The following is an 18,999-nucleotide window of genomic DNA, read 5'->3' on the forward strand; positions in this document are numbered from 1 at the left end:
TTTAATTTATTTTGTCTATTTTTTTATTCTTGTATTTTTAACATGTTTTCTTCTTATTCTTTTGTATTTTCCTCAATATTACTGTATCTAGGGAAATATATGGCAACAAATCCTGTCATTTCATTTTATATTAGAATTAATTACGACAATACCTTTTGCATTAACGGTAAGCTATTGTGGGAGACCATTCTTTAAAAATAAAATTTTATTCTAAAAATAATTACAAATTTTAACTTTGATTTTTTAGCAACTAGGATTTTTAATAATAAACTTTTAATTATATTTCTTTCATTTTATTCCATTACCATTTAGATACTATGGCCGCCTTTAAGAAATTTATTTATACCCATATTCCTAAATTGCTGGTTAGCAAAACGTTCTCTCGAGAACATGTTCGTAAGTATTGTTTTTTGCTCAACAGTTAATTGCTTAAGAATTTTATATCATCAAAACACTTTCATGTTTTTCACTGTGTAATTATTTAGAACGATTTACATCGTGCCATGCAAAAATCACAGTCCGCCTTGTCACAACAATTGACAATACTGTCAGCCACACTGCTGTGTTTAGTTTTTACGAGGTGAGTAAATAAAAATAAATGTGTCTATGTATTAGGGTGTCCACTTTTTACTTAGTTGGGAAAATTTGTATAATTGATCGGAGCAAATTTCATACCATACTTTGGACGATAGACTTGAATCAAGATAATAAATCAGAACATCGACCAGATTAAATACCCGACTATAGACCAGACCATATACAAGATAATAAACCAGACTATATACCTGACAGTAGAGACTAACACTGGTCTATACACTATACTCAAGGTAATACACTATACAATATAATAGATTATAGACCGGACTATATACCTGATTATATACCAGAATATATACCAGACATTAAACCACACCATATATCAGAATATAGACCAGACTATATATACTTAGACCAAACAATAGACCAAACTATTAAAAAGATTACAGAATATACAATGTTCCAAAGTATATACAGACTATAGACCAGACTATAGACTAGATTATAGACTAGACTATAGGCCAGACTATAGACCAGACTATATACCAGACCATAGAACATATAATATACCAGACTATAGACAAGAATTTATATTAGACTATAGACCAGACTACATACCAGATAATATACCAGACTGTATACCAGTCCACAGACCAGATAATGTACCAGACCAAAGACCAGATAACATAGCAGACTATAGACCAGATAATATAGCAGACTATAGAACAGACTATATGTATACCAGACTATAGAATTGATTGTAAAATATATATATTAAAGGCTATACGTTGGACTATTGGCAAGACTATAGTCCAAACTATAGACAGGACTATAATCAAAACGGAATATAGACTAAAAATTAGTAACGACTGTAGACTAGACTAAAGTTCAGACTATAACTAAGCTATACTTTGGACTTTAAGAAGACTATTTTTCAGACTATAGACAAGAGCATAGTCGAGACTTTAGACAACACTACATACCAGATTGTAGACTATTGTCCGGACTATAGACTTATCTACATTACAGTCCAGACAATACCGCAGATCATGGACTAGATTATAGTCTATAGTAGTGTATACTATAGTCCGAACTATTCACAAGACTATAATCCAAACTATAGACTGGACTATAATCCAGAATGTAGGCTGGACTACTGTCCAGACTATGGACTAGACTAAAGTCCAGACTATAGACTAGACTATAGGTCAGACTATAGATTAGGTTATAGACCAGACTAGAGACTAAACTATAGTTCAGAATATAGACTAGACTATAGTCCAGGCTATAGACTATACTATAATTCATACTATAGACTTGACTATTGTTAGACTGTGGACTAGACTAGGCTATAGTCCAGACTATAGACTAAACTATAGTCCAGACTGTAGACTAGACTATAGTCCAGACTATAGACTAGACTAAAGTCCAAACTATAGAGTAGACTATAGTCCAGACTATAGACTGTACTATAGTCCTGACTATAGACTAGACTATATTCCAGACTATAGAATAGACTTTAGTCCAGACTATAGAATAGACTTTAGTCCAGACTATAGACTAGACTATAGTCCAGACTATAGACTACACTATAGTCCAGACTATAGACTAGACTATAGTCCAGACTATAGACTAAACTATAGTCCAGACTATAGACTGGACTATAGTCCAGATTATAGACTACACTATAGTCCAGACTATAGACTACACTATAGTCCAGACTATAGACTACACTATAGTCCAGACTATAGACTACACTATAGTCCAGTCTATAGACTACACTATAGTCCAGACTATAGGTTAGACTATAGTCCAGACTAATAGTCCAAACTATAGACTAGACTATAGTCCAGACTATAGGCTAGACTATAGTCCAGACTATAGACTACACTATAGTCCAGACTATAGACTAGACTATAGTCCAGACTATAGACTACACTATAGTCCAGACTATAGACTACACTATAGTCCAGACTATAGACTAGACTATAGTCCAGTCTATAGACTACACTATAGTCCAGACTATAGACTACACTATAGTCCAGGCTATAGACTACACTATAGTCCAGTCTATAGACTACACTATATCCAGACTATAGACAACACTGTAGTCCAGACTATGGACTAGACTATAGTCCAGACTATGGACTAGACTATAGTCCAGACAATAGACTAGACTATGTTCAGACTATAACTAGGCTATAGTGCCGTTCAGTCTACAATTTGTCTGCCGAATGTTTATTATTTACTTATTAAATTCTTTTAAATCTTTTTAATATTTTAATTTTTCTCTTTCTTTCCCCTACACTCCCAATTAAAGTGTTTGTGGCATACAACATTTTCAACGTGCCGGGCATCGCCATTTGAATTTATTTCAATCAACTTATTATGTGGTTGTCACCTTTTCAACAGTTGGTTACGGTGATTTTGTACCCGATATCTGGCCTTCACAATTATACATGGTCATAATGATATGTGTGGCGTTAATTGTATTACCAACACAGGTATAGTAGTAATCATAAGCATACATACATAAGCATACATAAATATTTATAACTTACATATAGAAGAAAAATATAATTGAATATTTGTGTGTGTATTATAACAGATATTTATATAACTAGGGATGTAGCTATAGCTGCTATATTCTTTTTCCTTTTTATATGACATAAAAAGCTAAAACAACAATTTATTTCAAATCTAAAATTTATACAAACAAAACGAAAAATGTTAAAAATTTGACAAGCAAATGTACAGAGTAGTTGAGTAAAAGTATAAAAATGTCTTTGCCATAACCATCATGATTAAAATTGCTTTTCTAGGTCAAGTAAACCCAGAGGGTGGTTTATTAACTTTTAAAAGTCTGCTGGTATATTAAAGTACCTTTTTGACATTTGTTTTGGACTTGCAACGAATTTAAGTAAAATGTGTAGACTTCGGTATAATTTTAAATTTAACAACTTTTACATGATTTAGAATTTAAATATTTTCGGTATAAAAGTTTTATATGGATCCAGTTTCTTCTTCTGTGTCTTTGGCATTGATTTCATTTTAAAAGAGTTTTAGATTCAGAACAACCTTTTAATTGTTTTTATCTCATCTTTGAAAGTTTCGTCTTTGTTATACTGATGATTGTAAAGAAAATACTTGAAAATAAGTTTTTTTTCAGTTATTCCATAATAATTTTACTTCTTTTTTGTAAAAATTCTTTCACCCACAGTTTGAACAGTTGGCCTTCACTTGGATGGAACGTCAAAAATTAGGTGGCAGTTATTCATCGCATCGTGCCCAAAGTGAAAAACATGTTGTCGTTTGTTCAACGACACTACACGCGGACACTATAATGGATTTTCTTAATGAATTTTATGCTCATCCTTTGTTGCAAGATTACTATGTTGTCCTATTGAGTCCCATGGAATTGGATACGACAATGCGTATGATACTACAGGTGCCCATATGGGCACAGCGAGTTATTTATATACAGGTAAGCGAGATGAAAGAAGATGCTGGAAATTGAAATACTTTCTTTTTGGCGCAATTAAAGTATTAAGTAAATCCTTAAATAGAGGCAAATTTTTATTTGCCTGTTTGTGGTTCATTTGTCTGTTGTCCCGGCTTTTCATTGCAGTTAAACAATCTCTTTTTTCATTTGTCGACAATTCATGCCTTAAATTAATCTGTTTATGTGGTTTTTATTCCATATTTTATTTTTTTTTTATTTCTGCTACAATAGGGATCCTGTTTAAAGGATGGCGATTTAGCACGAGCACGCATGAATGAGGCTGAGGCATGCTTTATTTTAGCCGCACGCAATTATGCCGATAAGACTGCTGCCGATGAGCACACCATTTTACGTTCATGGGCTGTTAAAGATTTTGCACCCAGTGTACCGCAATATGTACAAATCTTTAGGTGAGTCTCACATTAAGATAAGTCTAAACTATAGACTAGAATTAGGCAAGAATATAGACTAGACTAAAGACTACTATACCCTAGACTTAGACAGGAATATACACTAGAATAAAGATTAATATAGACTAGAACTATAAACTAGACTAAACTATAACATAGACTATAAACTAAACTATGACTAAACTAAACTATACTATAGACTAGACTAGACTAGACTATAGACTAGACTATAGACTAGACTATAGACTAGACTATAGACTAGACTATAGACTAGACTATAGACTAGACTATAGACTATAGACTAGACTATAGACTAGACTATAGACCAGACTATAGACCAGACTATAGACTAGACTATAGACTAGACTATAGACTAGACTATAGACTAGACTATAGACTAGACTATAGACCAGACTATAGACCAGACTATAGACTAGACTATAGACTAGACTATAGACTAGACTATAGACTAGACTATAGACTAGACTATAGACTAGACTATAGACTAGACTATAGACTAGACTATAGACTAGACTATAGACTAGACTATAGACTAGACTATAGACTAGACTATAGACTAGACTATAGACTAGACTATAGACTAGACTATAGACTAGACTATAGACTAGACTATAGACTAGACTATAGACTAGACTATAGACTAGACTATAGACTAGACTATAGACTAGACTATAGACTAGACTATAGACTAGACTATAGACTAGACTATAGACTAGACTATAGACTAGACTATAGACTAGACTATAGACTAGACTATAGACTAGACTATAGACTAGACTATAGACTAGACTATAGACTAGACTATAGACTAGACTATAGACTAGACTATAGACTAGACTATAGACTAGACTATAGACTAGACTATAGACTAGACTATAGACTAGACTATAGACTAGACTATAGACTAGACTATAGACTAGACTATAGGACTAGACTATAGACTAGACTATAGACTAGACTATAGACTAGACTATAGACTAGACTATAGACTAGACTATACTAGACTATAGACGACTATAGACTAGACTATAGACTAGACTATAGACTAGACTAGACTAGACTATAGACTAGACTATAGACTAGACTATAGACTAGACTATAGACTAGACTATAGACTAGACTATAGACTAGACTATAGACTAGACTATAGACTAGACTATAGACTAGACTATAGACTAGACTATAGACTAGACTATAGACTAGACTATAGACTAGACTATACGAACTAGACTACTATAGACTAGACTATAGACTAGACTATAGACTAGACTATAGACTAGACTATAGACTAGACCTATAGACTAGACTATAGACTAGACTATAGACTAGACTATAGACTAGACTATAGACTAGACTATAGACTAGACTATAGACTAGACTATAGACTAGACTATAGACTAGACTATAGACTAGACTATAGACTAGACTATAGACTAGACTATAGACTAGACTATAGACTAGACTATAGAACTAGACTATAGACTAGACTATAGACTAACGATAGACTAGACTATAGACTAGACTATAGACTAGACTATAGACTAGACTAATAGACTAGACTATAGACTAGACTATAGACTAGACTATAGACTAGACTATAGACTAGACTATAGACTAGACTATAGACTAGACTATAGACTAGACTATAGACTAGACTATAGACTAGACTTTAAACTAATTTGTAGTTTATAATTACATGTTTTATAATTAACTTATTTATTATTCAATTAATTTTTCTCTTTTTTCCATTGCAGACCCGAACACAAGTTACATGTTAAATTCGCCGAACATGTTGTGTGTGAAGATGAATTTAAATATGCTTTGTTGGCCAATAATTGTACATGTCCTGGTGCCAGTACATTAGTTACATTACTCTTGCATACATCAAGGGGCCAGTAAGTAATATATCATATACACAAACACTAAAATATCTACATATGTATATATGTAAGTAAGTTTGAACACATGTTTGTAAACAAACTGAAACCTAAATAAATAACAAAATACGTAGGGGAAAGTAAGCAGTTAGATTTAACTAATAATGCTCATAATCCCCAACATGCGGTGAGTTAAGTAAACGTTTTCACATTGAGGTTTGGGGTGGCTTAAAACTAACTAACCAACTTGACCAAATAGTTAAGCTGCCAAAGGATTAGAATAACAATTCACTAATACAGTAGGAAGCGTACTTTTGTGTAAACGCTGTAACATGTATAGCTACACTTAAGGGTATAGAGAAAATTAGCTGGGCTAATGACAACTATAGGTATTTACAACTACATTACGAATGAATGTTTTCAAAAGTAAATTGTTTTTTGTGCACTTTAAGGAGTAGCTATTTGGCTGTAGGGTATCATATACCAGGCTATGGCCATTTTTATTTGCTTGCTTAGTTTTTACGTACAAAACTAAGCTCCGTGTAGTATAAACAACTCTCTGTAGGTTCTTTTGGTTAAAAAATATTTGCATTTCAAACCATTTACTTAATTTGGTTTTGGACTACTAAAATGTACAGAAATTAATGTTATAGCATTTTCCTGTCTGTTTACCCTTTTTGTCTTTACCACATTTTTGGAAACTACATTATGTTAATTCAAATTTTATGTAAATTTCTTGTAGTACATGTCCTTGTAGAACTGACTGATTAAGTATTTGGTTAGTCTGTTACCTTTTGATAAATTACATGTTCCCATAATGTTAAATAGTGTGGAAATGTATCATATTCTAACTAGTTAGTAACTCAATCTACTTTACAAGTAAATTATTTAGCAGATTTTGAAATGTAAATTAATGTGAGCAGAAAGAATTGGACATTCATAAAATTGTGAGGGGAAATTTTTTTGACTGACGTTACTATTTTAAAAGTATAAGCTTTATTTTCATTTATAGAAAATAATCGATGAAAATGTACTACAAAGAGTGAAATTTTCTTTAGCAAATATTGCTTTAGAAAAGTTAACTATAGAAAAGCTTTCCCTAGAAAAGTTATCTGAGAAAATTTTTCTTTATAAAAAAACGTTCTTTAGAAAAGCTTAATATAGAAAAGTTTCATTAGAAAAGCTTTCTTAAGATTTTTTTCAGAAAAGTTTTCTTTAGAACAATTTACTTAGAAAAGCTTTATTTAATAGTCTTCTTTAGAAAAAGTTCCCTTAGAAAATATTTCCATAAAAATTTTATATTAGAAAAGCATTCTTTACAAAGGTTTTCTCTACAAAAGCTTATTTTAGAAAAGCTTCTTAAAAGTTTTCTATGAAAAAGCATTCTTCGGAAAATTGTTCTTTAGAAAAGATTACTTAAGAAAAGCTTTCTTTGAAAACTTTTCTTCCACAAATGTTCATTAGAACAATTTACTTTAAAGAAAAGCTTTCTTTAGAAAAGATTAACTTAGGAAATATTTCTGTAGAAAAGCTTTCTTTACAAAAGATTTCCCTACAAAAGTTTATTTTATAAAAGTTTTCTTTTTAAAAGTTTTCTATGAAAAAATTTTCTTCTGAAAAAATACTTTAGAAAAGTCTTTCTTTACAAGTTTTCTTTAGAAAAGATTTCCTTAGAAAATATTTTTATAGAAAGGTTTATATTAGAAATGCTTTCTTTACAATAGTATTCTCTACAAAAGTTTATTTTAAGAAAAAATTTTCTATGAAAAAACTTTCTTTGGAAAACTATTCTTCCGAAAAGATTACTTTATAAAACTTTCTTTGAAAAGTTTTCATTAGAACAAGTTTTCTTTTAAACAATTTACGTTAGAAAAGCTTTCTTTAAAAGTCTTCTTTAGAGAAGATTTTCTTAGGAAATATTTCTATTGAAAAGTTTATATTAGAAAAGCTTTTTTTACAAAATTTGTCTCTACAAAAGTTTATTTTAGAAAAGCTTTCTTTTAAAAAGCTTTCTATAAAAAACTTTCTTCGGAAAATTATTTTTCGGAAAAGATTACTTTAGAAAAGCTTTTTTTGAAAAGTTTTCTTCATAAAACTTTTATTTACAACAATTTACTTTAGAAAAGCTTTATTTACAAGTATTTAGAAAATATTTCTTAGAAAAGTTTATATTAGAAAAGTTTTCTTTAAAAAAAGTTTTCCCCATAAAATTTTATTTTAGAAAAGCTTTCTTTTCAAAAGTTTTCTATGAAAAAACTCGCTTCGGAAAAGTGTTCTTCAAAAAGATTACTTTAGAAAAGCTTTCTTTTTAAAAGTTTTCTTCAGAAAAGTTTTCATTAGAAAAAGTTTTCTTTAGAAAAGTTAGGAAATATTTCTATTGAAAAGTTTATATTAGAAGAGCTTTCTTCAAAAAATGTCTCTCTAGAAAAGTTTATTTTAGAAAAGCTTTCTTTTAAAAAGCCTTCTATAAAAAACTTTCTTCGTTAAATTATTCTTCCAAAAAGATTACTTTAGAAAAGCTTTATTTGAAATAAAATAATTTATATTTTATATTTAAAATAATTTACTTTAGAAAAGCTTTCTTTAAAAGTCTTCTTTAAAAAATATTTCTACAGAAAAGTTTATATTAGAAAAGCTTCCTTTAAAAAAGTTTTCCCTATAAAATTTTATATTAGAAAAGCTTTCTTTTTAAAAGTTTTCTATCAAAAAACTCTCTTCAGAAAAGTGTTCTTCAAAAAAGCTTTCTTTTGAAAAGTTTTCTTCAGAAAAGTTTTCATTAGAGCAAGTTTTCTTTTGAAAAGTTTTCATTAGAACAAGTTTTCTTTTGAAAAGTTTTCATTAGAACAAGTTTTCTTTAGAAAAGTTTTCAAGTGAACAATTTACTTAAGGAAAGCTTTCTTTAGAAAAGATTTATATAGAAAAGATTATATTAGGAAGCTTCCTTTTAGAAAAACTTTCGTTTGAAAAGTTTTCTTTAGATAAGTTTACTTCAGAAAAGTTTTCTTTAGAAATACTTTCTTCCAGAAAAGTTTTCTTTAGAAAAGCTTTTCTTTAGGAAGGTTTTCATTAGAAAATTTTCTTTTTATGGAAAATTTTCGATAAAAATTTTCTTTTATGGAAAATTTTCGATAAAAATTTTCTTTTATGGAAAATTTTCGATAAAAATTTTCTTTTATGGAAAATTTTCGATAAAAATTTTCTTTTATGGAAAATTTTCGATAAAAATTTTCTTTTTATAAAAAAATTTTTGACAAAAAATTTCTTTTTATAAAAAATTTTCGACAAAAAAATTCCTTTTATAGAAAATTTTCGACAAAAAAATTCTTTTTATAGAAAATTTTCGACAAAAAAATTCCTTTTATAGAAAATTTTCGACAAAAATTTTCTTTTTATAGAAAATTTTCGATAAAAATTTTATTTTTTAATAGAAACTTTTATAAATTTTCTTTTTAAATTTTCTTTTTTTCTTTGATTTAATATTGATTTCTTCTCCTATCTGTAGGGAAGGTCAACAATCACCCGAGGAATGGCATCGTCTCTATGGCAAATGTTCTGGCAATGAAATCTATCATATAGTTTTAGGTGATAGTCGCTTTTTCGGAGAATATGAAGGAAAAAGTTTCACTTATGCTAGCTTTCATTCACATCGAAAGTGAGTTAATAAAGCGAAAACATAAACATTTACAACCAAACTTTACTTAATAACCATTTTCACTTTATTATAATTTTTACATCAAAACCTTGAACATTACAGGTATGGTGTGGCTTTAGTTGGTGTAAGACCAGCACAATTGCCAGAATTCTATGAAGACACCATACTGCTGAATCCCGGTCCGCGGCATATTATGAAAAAAGATGATACATGCTATTATATGAGCATAACGAAAGAGGAAAATTCTGCATTTGTCGTTAATCAAAATCAACAAAATCAAAATGCAGATCCAGCAACGGGTAAAGATGGTGGTGGTAAGTAAGATAATAAACAAGAAACTAAAAAAAAAAAATAAAGAATATCAATACAAAACAACCATAAAAACTGGCAAAGTTTATAAAGAGAAAAGTAAAAAATGGAAGAAGATAATAATTAAATACGTTATGCATATGATTATTATTAAAAAAAAGTTTTTGTGTGTGATTTTAATAATTTTTTGTTCTCGTTTCTGTTCTCTATTTTTATGATTTTGTCTTGAGTTATTTTTTTCCCAATATAAATAGAAATATTTATAAAAAGCGCGATTTCTAATACAAACACCATTTATATACTACTTCTATTAATACTATTACTTCTACTCTTACTTGTCATCATTATTATAAATCTATGCTTTTGTGCTGTGTCTGTCTGTTTGTAAGTTTGTGGCTATGTGTGCGTGTGTCACTACTACTTTGTTTCTGTAAAAATACATATTTCTCTGACTGTATGACATTCGCGTGTTATAATTTTAATTTGTTTTCTTTTTTTTACTTTATTGCTGTAATCAATATAAATGAATTTTATTTTCTGTAAAAACATGAAATTATCCCTTTTTAATGCAGGAGTATGTACGGTTTTAAATTGGTTTGTATTTAATAAACTTGTACAAAACAAGTTTAATTTAATTAGAATTTCCTGTAAATAATTTTAAGCACGAAATCTGTTGACAATCATGTGTTACACTTTTCTTTAGATATGATTTCAACGGAAAATTTACTTTCTTTCAATGAAAACCATTTCTCAATAGAAATTTTGTCAGCTTAAAGAAAACTGAAAAAATTTTCTCCACTTTTGTAGTGAAAAATTTTGAACGAAAAAAAATATTTCAATAGAATGAGAAAACTTTTTCAGAAAAAGCTTTTTAGAGCATTTTTTTAGGAAAATTTTCCATAGAATGTTATCCTAGAGTAAACATGCCTAAAGTAAATTTCTTTAACGAAAGCTTTTGAAAAAACAAACCTTTCTAAATTATTATAAAAAGGACTTTAGTATAAAGTTTATAAAGAAAACTTTTTGAACAAAAACTCTTTCCAAAAGCTCCTCTAAAGGAAACGCTTATAGTGAAAACTTTTTAAAGAAAGCTTTTCTAAAGCCAACGTTTTTAACGAACTTTTCAAGGTTAACTTTTTAGGAAAAACTTTCCTAAAAACATTCTACTGAAAGCTCTTCCAATGAAAGCTTATCCTAAGAAAGCTTATCTAAAGAAAGCTCCTACAAAGAAAGCTTACCAAATACAAGTTTTTCTAAAGAAAGCTTATCTAAAAAAACTTGTCTAAAGAAAGCTTTTCTAGAAAAAGCATTTCTAAACAAAGCTTTTCTAAATAAAACTTTTCTAAAGAAAACTTTTCTAAGAAAAACTTTTCTAAAGTAAACTTTTCGAAAGAAAACTTTCTTAAAGACAAAACATTCTTTCAAAGAAAGCTTTGCTAAAGAAAACTTTTCTAAACAAAACTTTTCTAAAGAGAGCTTTTCTAAAGAAAACTTTTCTAAGGAAAACTTTTCTAAAGAAAGCATTTCTTAAGAAAACTTTTCTAAAGAGAGCTTTTCTAAAGAAAGCTTTTCTAAAGAAAACTTTTCTAAAGAAAACGTTTCTATAAAAAATGTTTCTAAAGAAAACTTTCTTATAGAAAAAACATTCTGAAGAAATTTCTTCTAAAGAAAGCTTTGATAAAGAAAACTTTTCGAAACAAGGCTTTTCTAAAGAAAGCTTTTCTAAAGAAAACTTTTCTTAAGAGAGCTTTTCTAAAGAAAACTTTTCTAGAGAAAACGTTTCTAAAGAAAGCTTAGCTAAAGAAAGCTGCTATAAATAAAGCTTTTCTTAAGAAAACTTTTCTAGAGAGAACTTTACTGGAGAAAGCTTTTCAAGGAAAAACTTTTTTAAAGAAAACCTTTTTAGAGAAAACATTTCTAAAGAAAGTTTTTCTAATGAAAGCTTTTCTAATGAAAACATTCCAAAAGAAAACTTTTCTATAGAAAAAAGTTTCAAAAGAAAACTTTTCTAAAGTAATCTTTTTTGGAAGAAAGCTTTGCTAAAGAAAACTTGTCTAAAGAAAGCTTTTCTAATAAAAACTCTTCTATAGACAACTTTTCTAATGAAATCTTTTCTAAAGAAAACTTTTTTAGAAAAAACTTTTATAGAGAGACTTTATTAGAGAAGACATTCTAAAGAAAATTCTTCAAAAGAAAGCTTTCGTAGAGAAAACATTCTAAAGAAAGTTCTTCCAAAGAATGCTTTTCTTAAATAAAACTTTTTTAAAGAAAATTTTCCTAAATAAATATTTCCTAAAAAACTATCTTAGAGAAAACTTTTCTAATGAAAACTTTCTTAGAGAAAACATTCTAAAGAAATTTCTTTAGTTTTCTAGAGAAAAATTTTCTAGAGAAAACTTTCTTCTAAAACTTTCTAAAGAAAACATTCAAAAGAAATTTTTCTAAAAAAAAAATAACTTGTCTAATAAAGTTATTTAATGAAATCTTTTCTAAAAAAATTTTGTAGAGAAATTATAACGTTTTCATGGAGAAAGCTTTTCTAAAGGAAACTATTCTGGAAACAACATTTATACAAAAAACTTCTCTAAATTTTTTTTTTTTATCTAAAGAAACCCATTCTAATAACTCTTTAAGGAAACTCTATCTCTCTCTCCTAAAATTTATTGAATTTTCCTTTTGTTCCCTTTAAATTAAGAAAAAGTAATTAAACTTCTGATTTAACGTAAAATCATTTTTCATATAATTTCATTAACACACCTAAAATATTCGACAGAAAATACAACACTTTTTACTTATTTAAATGCATTAGTTTGGTAGTGAGAGATTTTTAGTATAAAGTATCATGTTCAAAAGAAAATATTTAAATTACACAATTTAAAATTTTTGAAATTTAATTTGCGGTAATTAAATTAAGTATGTAAATGAAGAGATGAATTTAATGAAGTGAACAAATATAGTAAAATAGCAACAAGAACAAATTTGAAACAATTTAACACTTTAAATATTGATTAACGTAGAAAATTTTTAAATGTTGTAAATAAAGTGAAATGTATAAAATAGTTATATTAACATTATAATAGCAATTTTATCGTGAATTCATATAAATAAATCTTATAAAAGCCTATAAAAATTGCATTTATTCTTACAGTTATTATGTGATGAAAAAAATCACAAATTGCAAGACTAATGAATAATTTACTGTATAAAAATATTAAAAGAAAGCCGCTTAACATACAGTGGCAAACAAAAAATAAAATAGAAATTTATATAATTTATATTGATTGAATATAGAAGAATCGAACTCATAACCCCTAAACCGTGTAGCTTTGTGTTAATAACATGAATACTTTTTATTACAATTGTAATCATTTCAACTATTTTTCATCACATTATTTTGTGCCCGACTGTAAAATTTTTTTAAAATAAATACCACATTAAATTCTACAGTCTTCATGATAAAATACGATTACTGTTTTCCATTTTTTTATTATTTGCTTTCATTTTCCCTGTTTATTTACATTAACAACGGTAATAATGGTCTTAAATAAGCTGTTAAAACAGAAGTGTAAGTGAATAAATGAAAAAGAAACTAAAAAGATTTAAAAGGTTTAAAAAAACATAAACATTAGTGAACTCATTTACTTAAAATATAATTAAATATAATTAATTTAGTTATATTACCAAATAGTCGACCTCTCGACTTTGTTAGGACTAAACTTTCGACTTCGAATTTTCGACTTTTTTCGACTATAAGTCAGTCGACTGTTCGAGTGTTTCAAAGTGGTTTTATAGAACCGTAAACCTAATTTTAACCACAAAAAAGTCGTTTTAATAATTACATATTATTTATTTGACACTCTAAGGGCGTATGATTGACATTTCATAACAAATAAAAATCATACGCCATGAAGTACTAAATTTCAATTTGGAAACTGTTTAGACTAGACTATAGACTAGACTATAGACTAGACTATAGACTAGACTATAGACTAGACTATAGACTAGACTATAGACTAGACTATAGACTAGACTATAGACTAAACTATAGACTAGACTATAGACTAGACTATAGACTAGACTATAGACTAGGCTACAGACTAGACTATAGACTAGGCTATAGACTAGGCTATAGACTAGACTATAGACTAGACTATAGACTACACTATAGACTAGACTATAGACTAGACTATAGACTAGACTATAGACTAGACTATAGACTATAGACTAGACTATAGACTATAGACTAGACTATAGACTAGACTATAGACTAGACTATAGACTAGGCTATAGACTAGACAATAGACTAGTCTATAGACTAGGCTATAGACTAGGCTATAGACTAGACAATAGACTAGTCTATAGACTAGGCTATAGACTAGACTATAGACTAGGCTATAGACTAGACTATAGACTAGGCTATAGACTAGACTATAGACTAGACTATAGACTAGACTATAGACTAGACTATAGACTAGACTATAGACTAGACTGTAGACTAGACTATAGACTAGACTATAGACTAGACTATAGACTAGACTATAGACTAGACTATAGACTAGACTATAGACTAGACTATAGACTAGACTATAGACTAGACTATAGACTAGACTATAGACTAGACTATAGACTAGACTATAGACTAGACTATAGACTAGACTATAGACTAGACTATAGACTAGACTATAGACTAGACTATAGACTAGACTATAGACTAGACTATAGACTAGACTATAGACTAGACTATAGACTAGACTATAGACTAGACTATAGACTAGACTATAGACTAGACTATAGACTAGACTATAGACTAGACTATAGACTAGACTATAGACTAGACTATAGACTAGACTATAGACTAGACTAGACTAGACTATAGACTAGACTATAGACTAGACTATAGACTAGACTATAGACTAGACTATAGACTAGACTATAGACTAGACTATAGACTAGACTAGACTAGACTAGACTATAGACTAGACTATAGACTAGACTATAGACTAGACTATAGACTAGACTATAGACTAGACTATAGACTAGACTATAGACTAGACTATAGACTAGACTATAGACTAGACTATAGACTAGACTATAGACTAGACTATAGACTAGACTATAGACTAGACTATAGACTAGACTATAGACTAGACTATAGACTAGACTATAGACTAGACTATAGACTAGACTATAGACTAGACTATAGACTAGACTATAGACTAGACTATAGACTAGACTATAGACTAGACTATAGACTAGACTATAGACTAGACTATAGACTAGACTATAGACTAGACTATAGACTAGACTATAGACTAGACTATAGACTAGACTAGACTAGACTAGACTAGACTAGACTAGACTAGACTAGACTATAGAATAGACTATAGACTAAACTATAGACTAGACTATAGACTAGACTATAGACTAGACTATAGACTAGACTATAGACTATACTATAGGCTATACTATAGACTAGAAGGATGTCGATAGGACAAAACATTTTCTATAATAAGTCGGTTGTTTTAAAGTCGATTTATAGAATCATAATCCCTTATTTGACGACATATTAACTATTCAACACTCCAAAGGCGTATTATTGATATTTCATAATAAATAATAATCATACGCCATGAAGTGCAAAATATTAATTGGAATACAAGTCGGTATTTCGTGAACTATTTTAGATATCGTAATGAAATTTCATAATATCGTAACTGAAGTGCTGCCGAGTTGATTTATAGTTTTTGATCTATGTAGGTGGAATGAGAGCCAGTGGACGGAATGCCAAAGTTGTTCCCATATTTGGCAGCATTCAGAAAATTAGATTTTTAGCAATTAATCGACAAAATATTTTTGATTTATGTTGAAATTTTATACAAATATTTTGTTGTTTTACTCATAGCTCTTCATTACTCATAACTGCTGTAGGGTTATCTTATGAACGGCCAAACCCTTACTTAATTTTTAATTATTTAGTATTTAAATTAAGAAATGCAATTAAATCTACACAGATTTGCTCTAAAATAATTGAAAATTAGAAAGAAACTCATTTGTAAAAAACAACTTTAATATTGTTAATAGAAAGCAGTCATTATAATCTTGATTATCTCCCCTAACTAAAATGTAAAAATTTATTCCATCTAAAACAAATGCATTAACCACAATCAAATTAAACCCCAAAATGGAAATCGTATACATTTTTACCCTCCAAAATTTTTGGTTTTAAATGAGTTTTTGTTTTGCAATTTGTAAAATAATATTTGGAAGGATTTTTGTTTTCACATCCGTCATTAAGTTGGTATGAATGAGACAAACACTTAGACATTTCGACAGTCAATATGAATGTATGTATGTATGTGTGTATGTATGTGTGGACGTGCGTGTGTATGGCTGTGTATGCTTTAGTATTACATGCATTTATAATTAATAGTATGCATTAAAATTTAGTTAGAACAGCAACAACTAATACTCCAATAACAACTACAACAACAACTATTAACAATAATAATACAACAACAAACATCAATAATACAATCATCAATATCACAACTTCTTCTTCTACCACATCCATCATCAATAATAATAATGTGAATAACAATATGAATGTGTATGCAACTGCAACCGCAACAACAACTACTACTACTAATAATAATAATAATGCAACAAATCTAATAACAACAACAGTATCATCATCATCATTACCAACAGCAATAATAACAACAACAACAACTACAAATGCAACTAGTACTACAGCAACATCAATACCAAAATCACCATCATCATCGACGCACACGTTTCAGGTGCCCATACCGTCGGTTTGTGTCCGTGTGCCACATACAAGTACAAATAGTTATTTTCATTGCAATACAGTTGGCGGTAATACACCAGTCACTGAAAGGCCTCACCAAAAAAACAACAATCATTTTCATCATCTTAATATTAAATCCTCTTCCGAATGTGATTTTACAACACTATTTGTGCGTGAGTGTGAACACCATCATTCTCTCTCTCTATCTCTTTTTCTGTATATCTCACTCAAACTATAACTGTTTCGTAATTTTTTTAAGTCTACTTCCCCCTTAAATTAATTATTACATTTTAAATCGTTATTGAATATTTAGACTTACCGTCCAACGCCCCTCCCCTTGTCATAGTACAATCAATCACACACCCTGTCACTAGCAAATTAACAAAGCACTGCTTACTTTGCTAAACTTGTTCGTATTAAAGGATAATTCCAATTTTGTTTTTTGATCATTTGAGGGCAACAATACTAGCTCTCTCTTCTATAATTATTTAAAGTGTTCCTTGTAAAATATATCTTTATGGAATTACCCAAAAAACTTTTAAAAAATCAACCCAGTGACTACCCCCAAACCCTTTTTTTCAGACCCTTGCGTGTGTGTTATATACAAATAATTATCTGTATTGTTTTTTCTTTAATATTTTTTATTTTATTTTCATTTTCTTTTTGTTACAAAAGCATGCATGCTGTTAACTAATTTGCTTATCGCTTTTGTTTCCAAGTCGTTTACAATTTGTATTTGCATTTCCGGTTACCGTTTGCCCTTTTGTAACCATTGTTTGTTGAAATTATATTTAAAATATGTTTGTATAGCTGTAAATATTTACTTAACATAAAAATACTTTACATATAAACACACACTCAATCACTAACAAACATATGTGGAAATATTTATTAAGTAAGAATCAGATCTATCTCAGAAACACCAAACAATGTTAGTTCGCTTTTAACAACTAAAAAGTTAATAGTCTAGTCTAGTCTACAGTCTAGGCTATAGACTATAGACTAGACTATAGACTAGACTAGACTATAGACTAGACTATAGACTAGACTATAGACTAGACTATAGACTAGACTATAGACTAGACTATAGACTAGACTATAGACTAGACTATAGACTAGACTATAGACTAGAGTATAGACTAGACTATAAACTAGACCATAGACTAGACTATAGACTAGACTATAGACTAGACTATAGACTAGACTATAGACTAGACTATAGACTAGACTATAGACTAGACTATAGACTAGACTATAGACTAGACTATAGACTAGACTATAGACTAGACTATAGACTAGACTATAGACTAGACTATAGACTAGTCTATAGACTAGACTATAGACTAGACTATAGACTAGACTATAGACTAGACTATAGACTAGACTATAGACTAGACTATAGACTAGACTATAGACTAGACTATAGACTAGACTATAGACTAGACTATAGACTAGACTATAGACTAGACTATAGACTAGACTATAGACTAGACTATAGACTAGACTATAGACTAGACTATAGACTAGACTATAGACTAGACTATAGACTAGACTATAGACTAGACTATAGACTAGACTATAGACTAGACTATAGACTAGACTATAGACTAGACTATAGACTAGACTATAGACTAGACTATAGACTAGACTATAGACTAGACTATAGACTAGACTATAGACTAGACTATAGACTAGACTATAGACTAGACTATAGACTAGACTATAGACTAGACTATAGACTAGACTATAGACTAGACTATAGACTAGACTATAGACTAGACTATAGACTAGACTATAGACTAGACTATAGACTAGACTATAGACTAGACTATAGACTAGACTATAGACTAGACTATAGACTAGACTATAGACTAGACTATAGA

At 29.1% G+C, this 18,999-nt stretch overlaps 1 protein-coding gene across 16 annotated transcripts in view; it reads left to right on the forward strand.

Moving 5' to 3' along the window:
• LOC119609445 (potassium channel subfamily T member 2) overlaps positions 1-18,999 on the forward strand; it is a 73,351-nt gene that overhangs the window by 4,283 nt on the left and 50,069 nt on the right. For all 16 annotated transcript variants that reach the window (XM_037964214.1, XM_037964216.1, XM_037964221.1 and 13 more), the window contains exons 4-13: positions 92-166; positions 313-396; positions 486-580; positions 2,858-3,041; positions 3,758-4,021; positions 4,271-4,449; positions 6,225-6,365; positions 9,850-9,999; positions 10,102-10,313; positions 16,993-17,289. In XM_037964214.1, the coding sequence (XP_037820142.1) occupies positions 391-396; positions 486-580; positions 2,858-3,041; positions 3,758-4,021; positions 4,271-4,449; positions 6,225-6,365; positions 9,850-9,999; positions 10,102-10,313; positions 16,993-17,289 (1,528 nt within the window). In that variant the 5' untranslated portion in view covers positions 92-166; positions 313-390. The remainder of the gene's footprint in view (positions 1-91; positions 167-312; positions 397-485; positions 581-2,857; positions 3,042-3,757; positions 4,022-4,270; positions 4,450-6,224; positions 6,366-9,849; positions 10,000-10,101; positions 10,314-16,992; positions 17,290-18,999) is intronic.

Source organism: Lucilia sericata, unplaced genomic scaffold, assembly GCF_015586225.1.
Source record: "Lucilia sericata isolate MDLA Ls3-8-SP2 unplaced genomic scaffold, ASM1558622v1 Contig000982F_arrow, whole genome shotgun sequence".
Lineage (NCBI taxonomy): Eukaryota > Metazoa > Arthropoda > Insecta > Diptera > Calliphoridae > Lucilia > Lucilia sericata.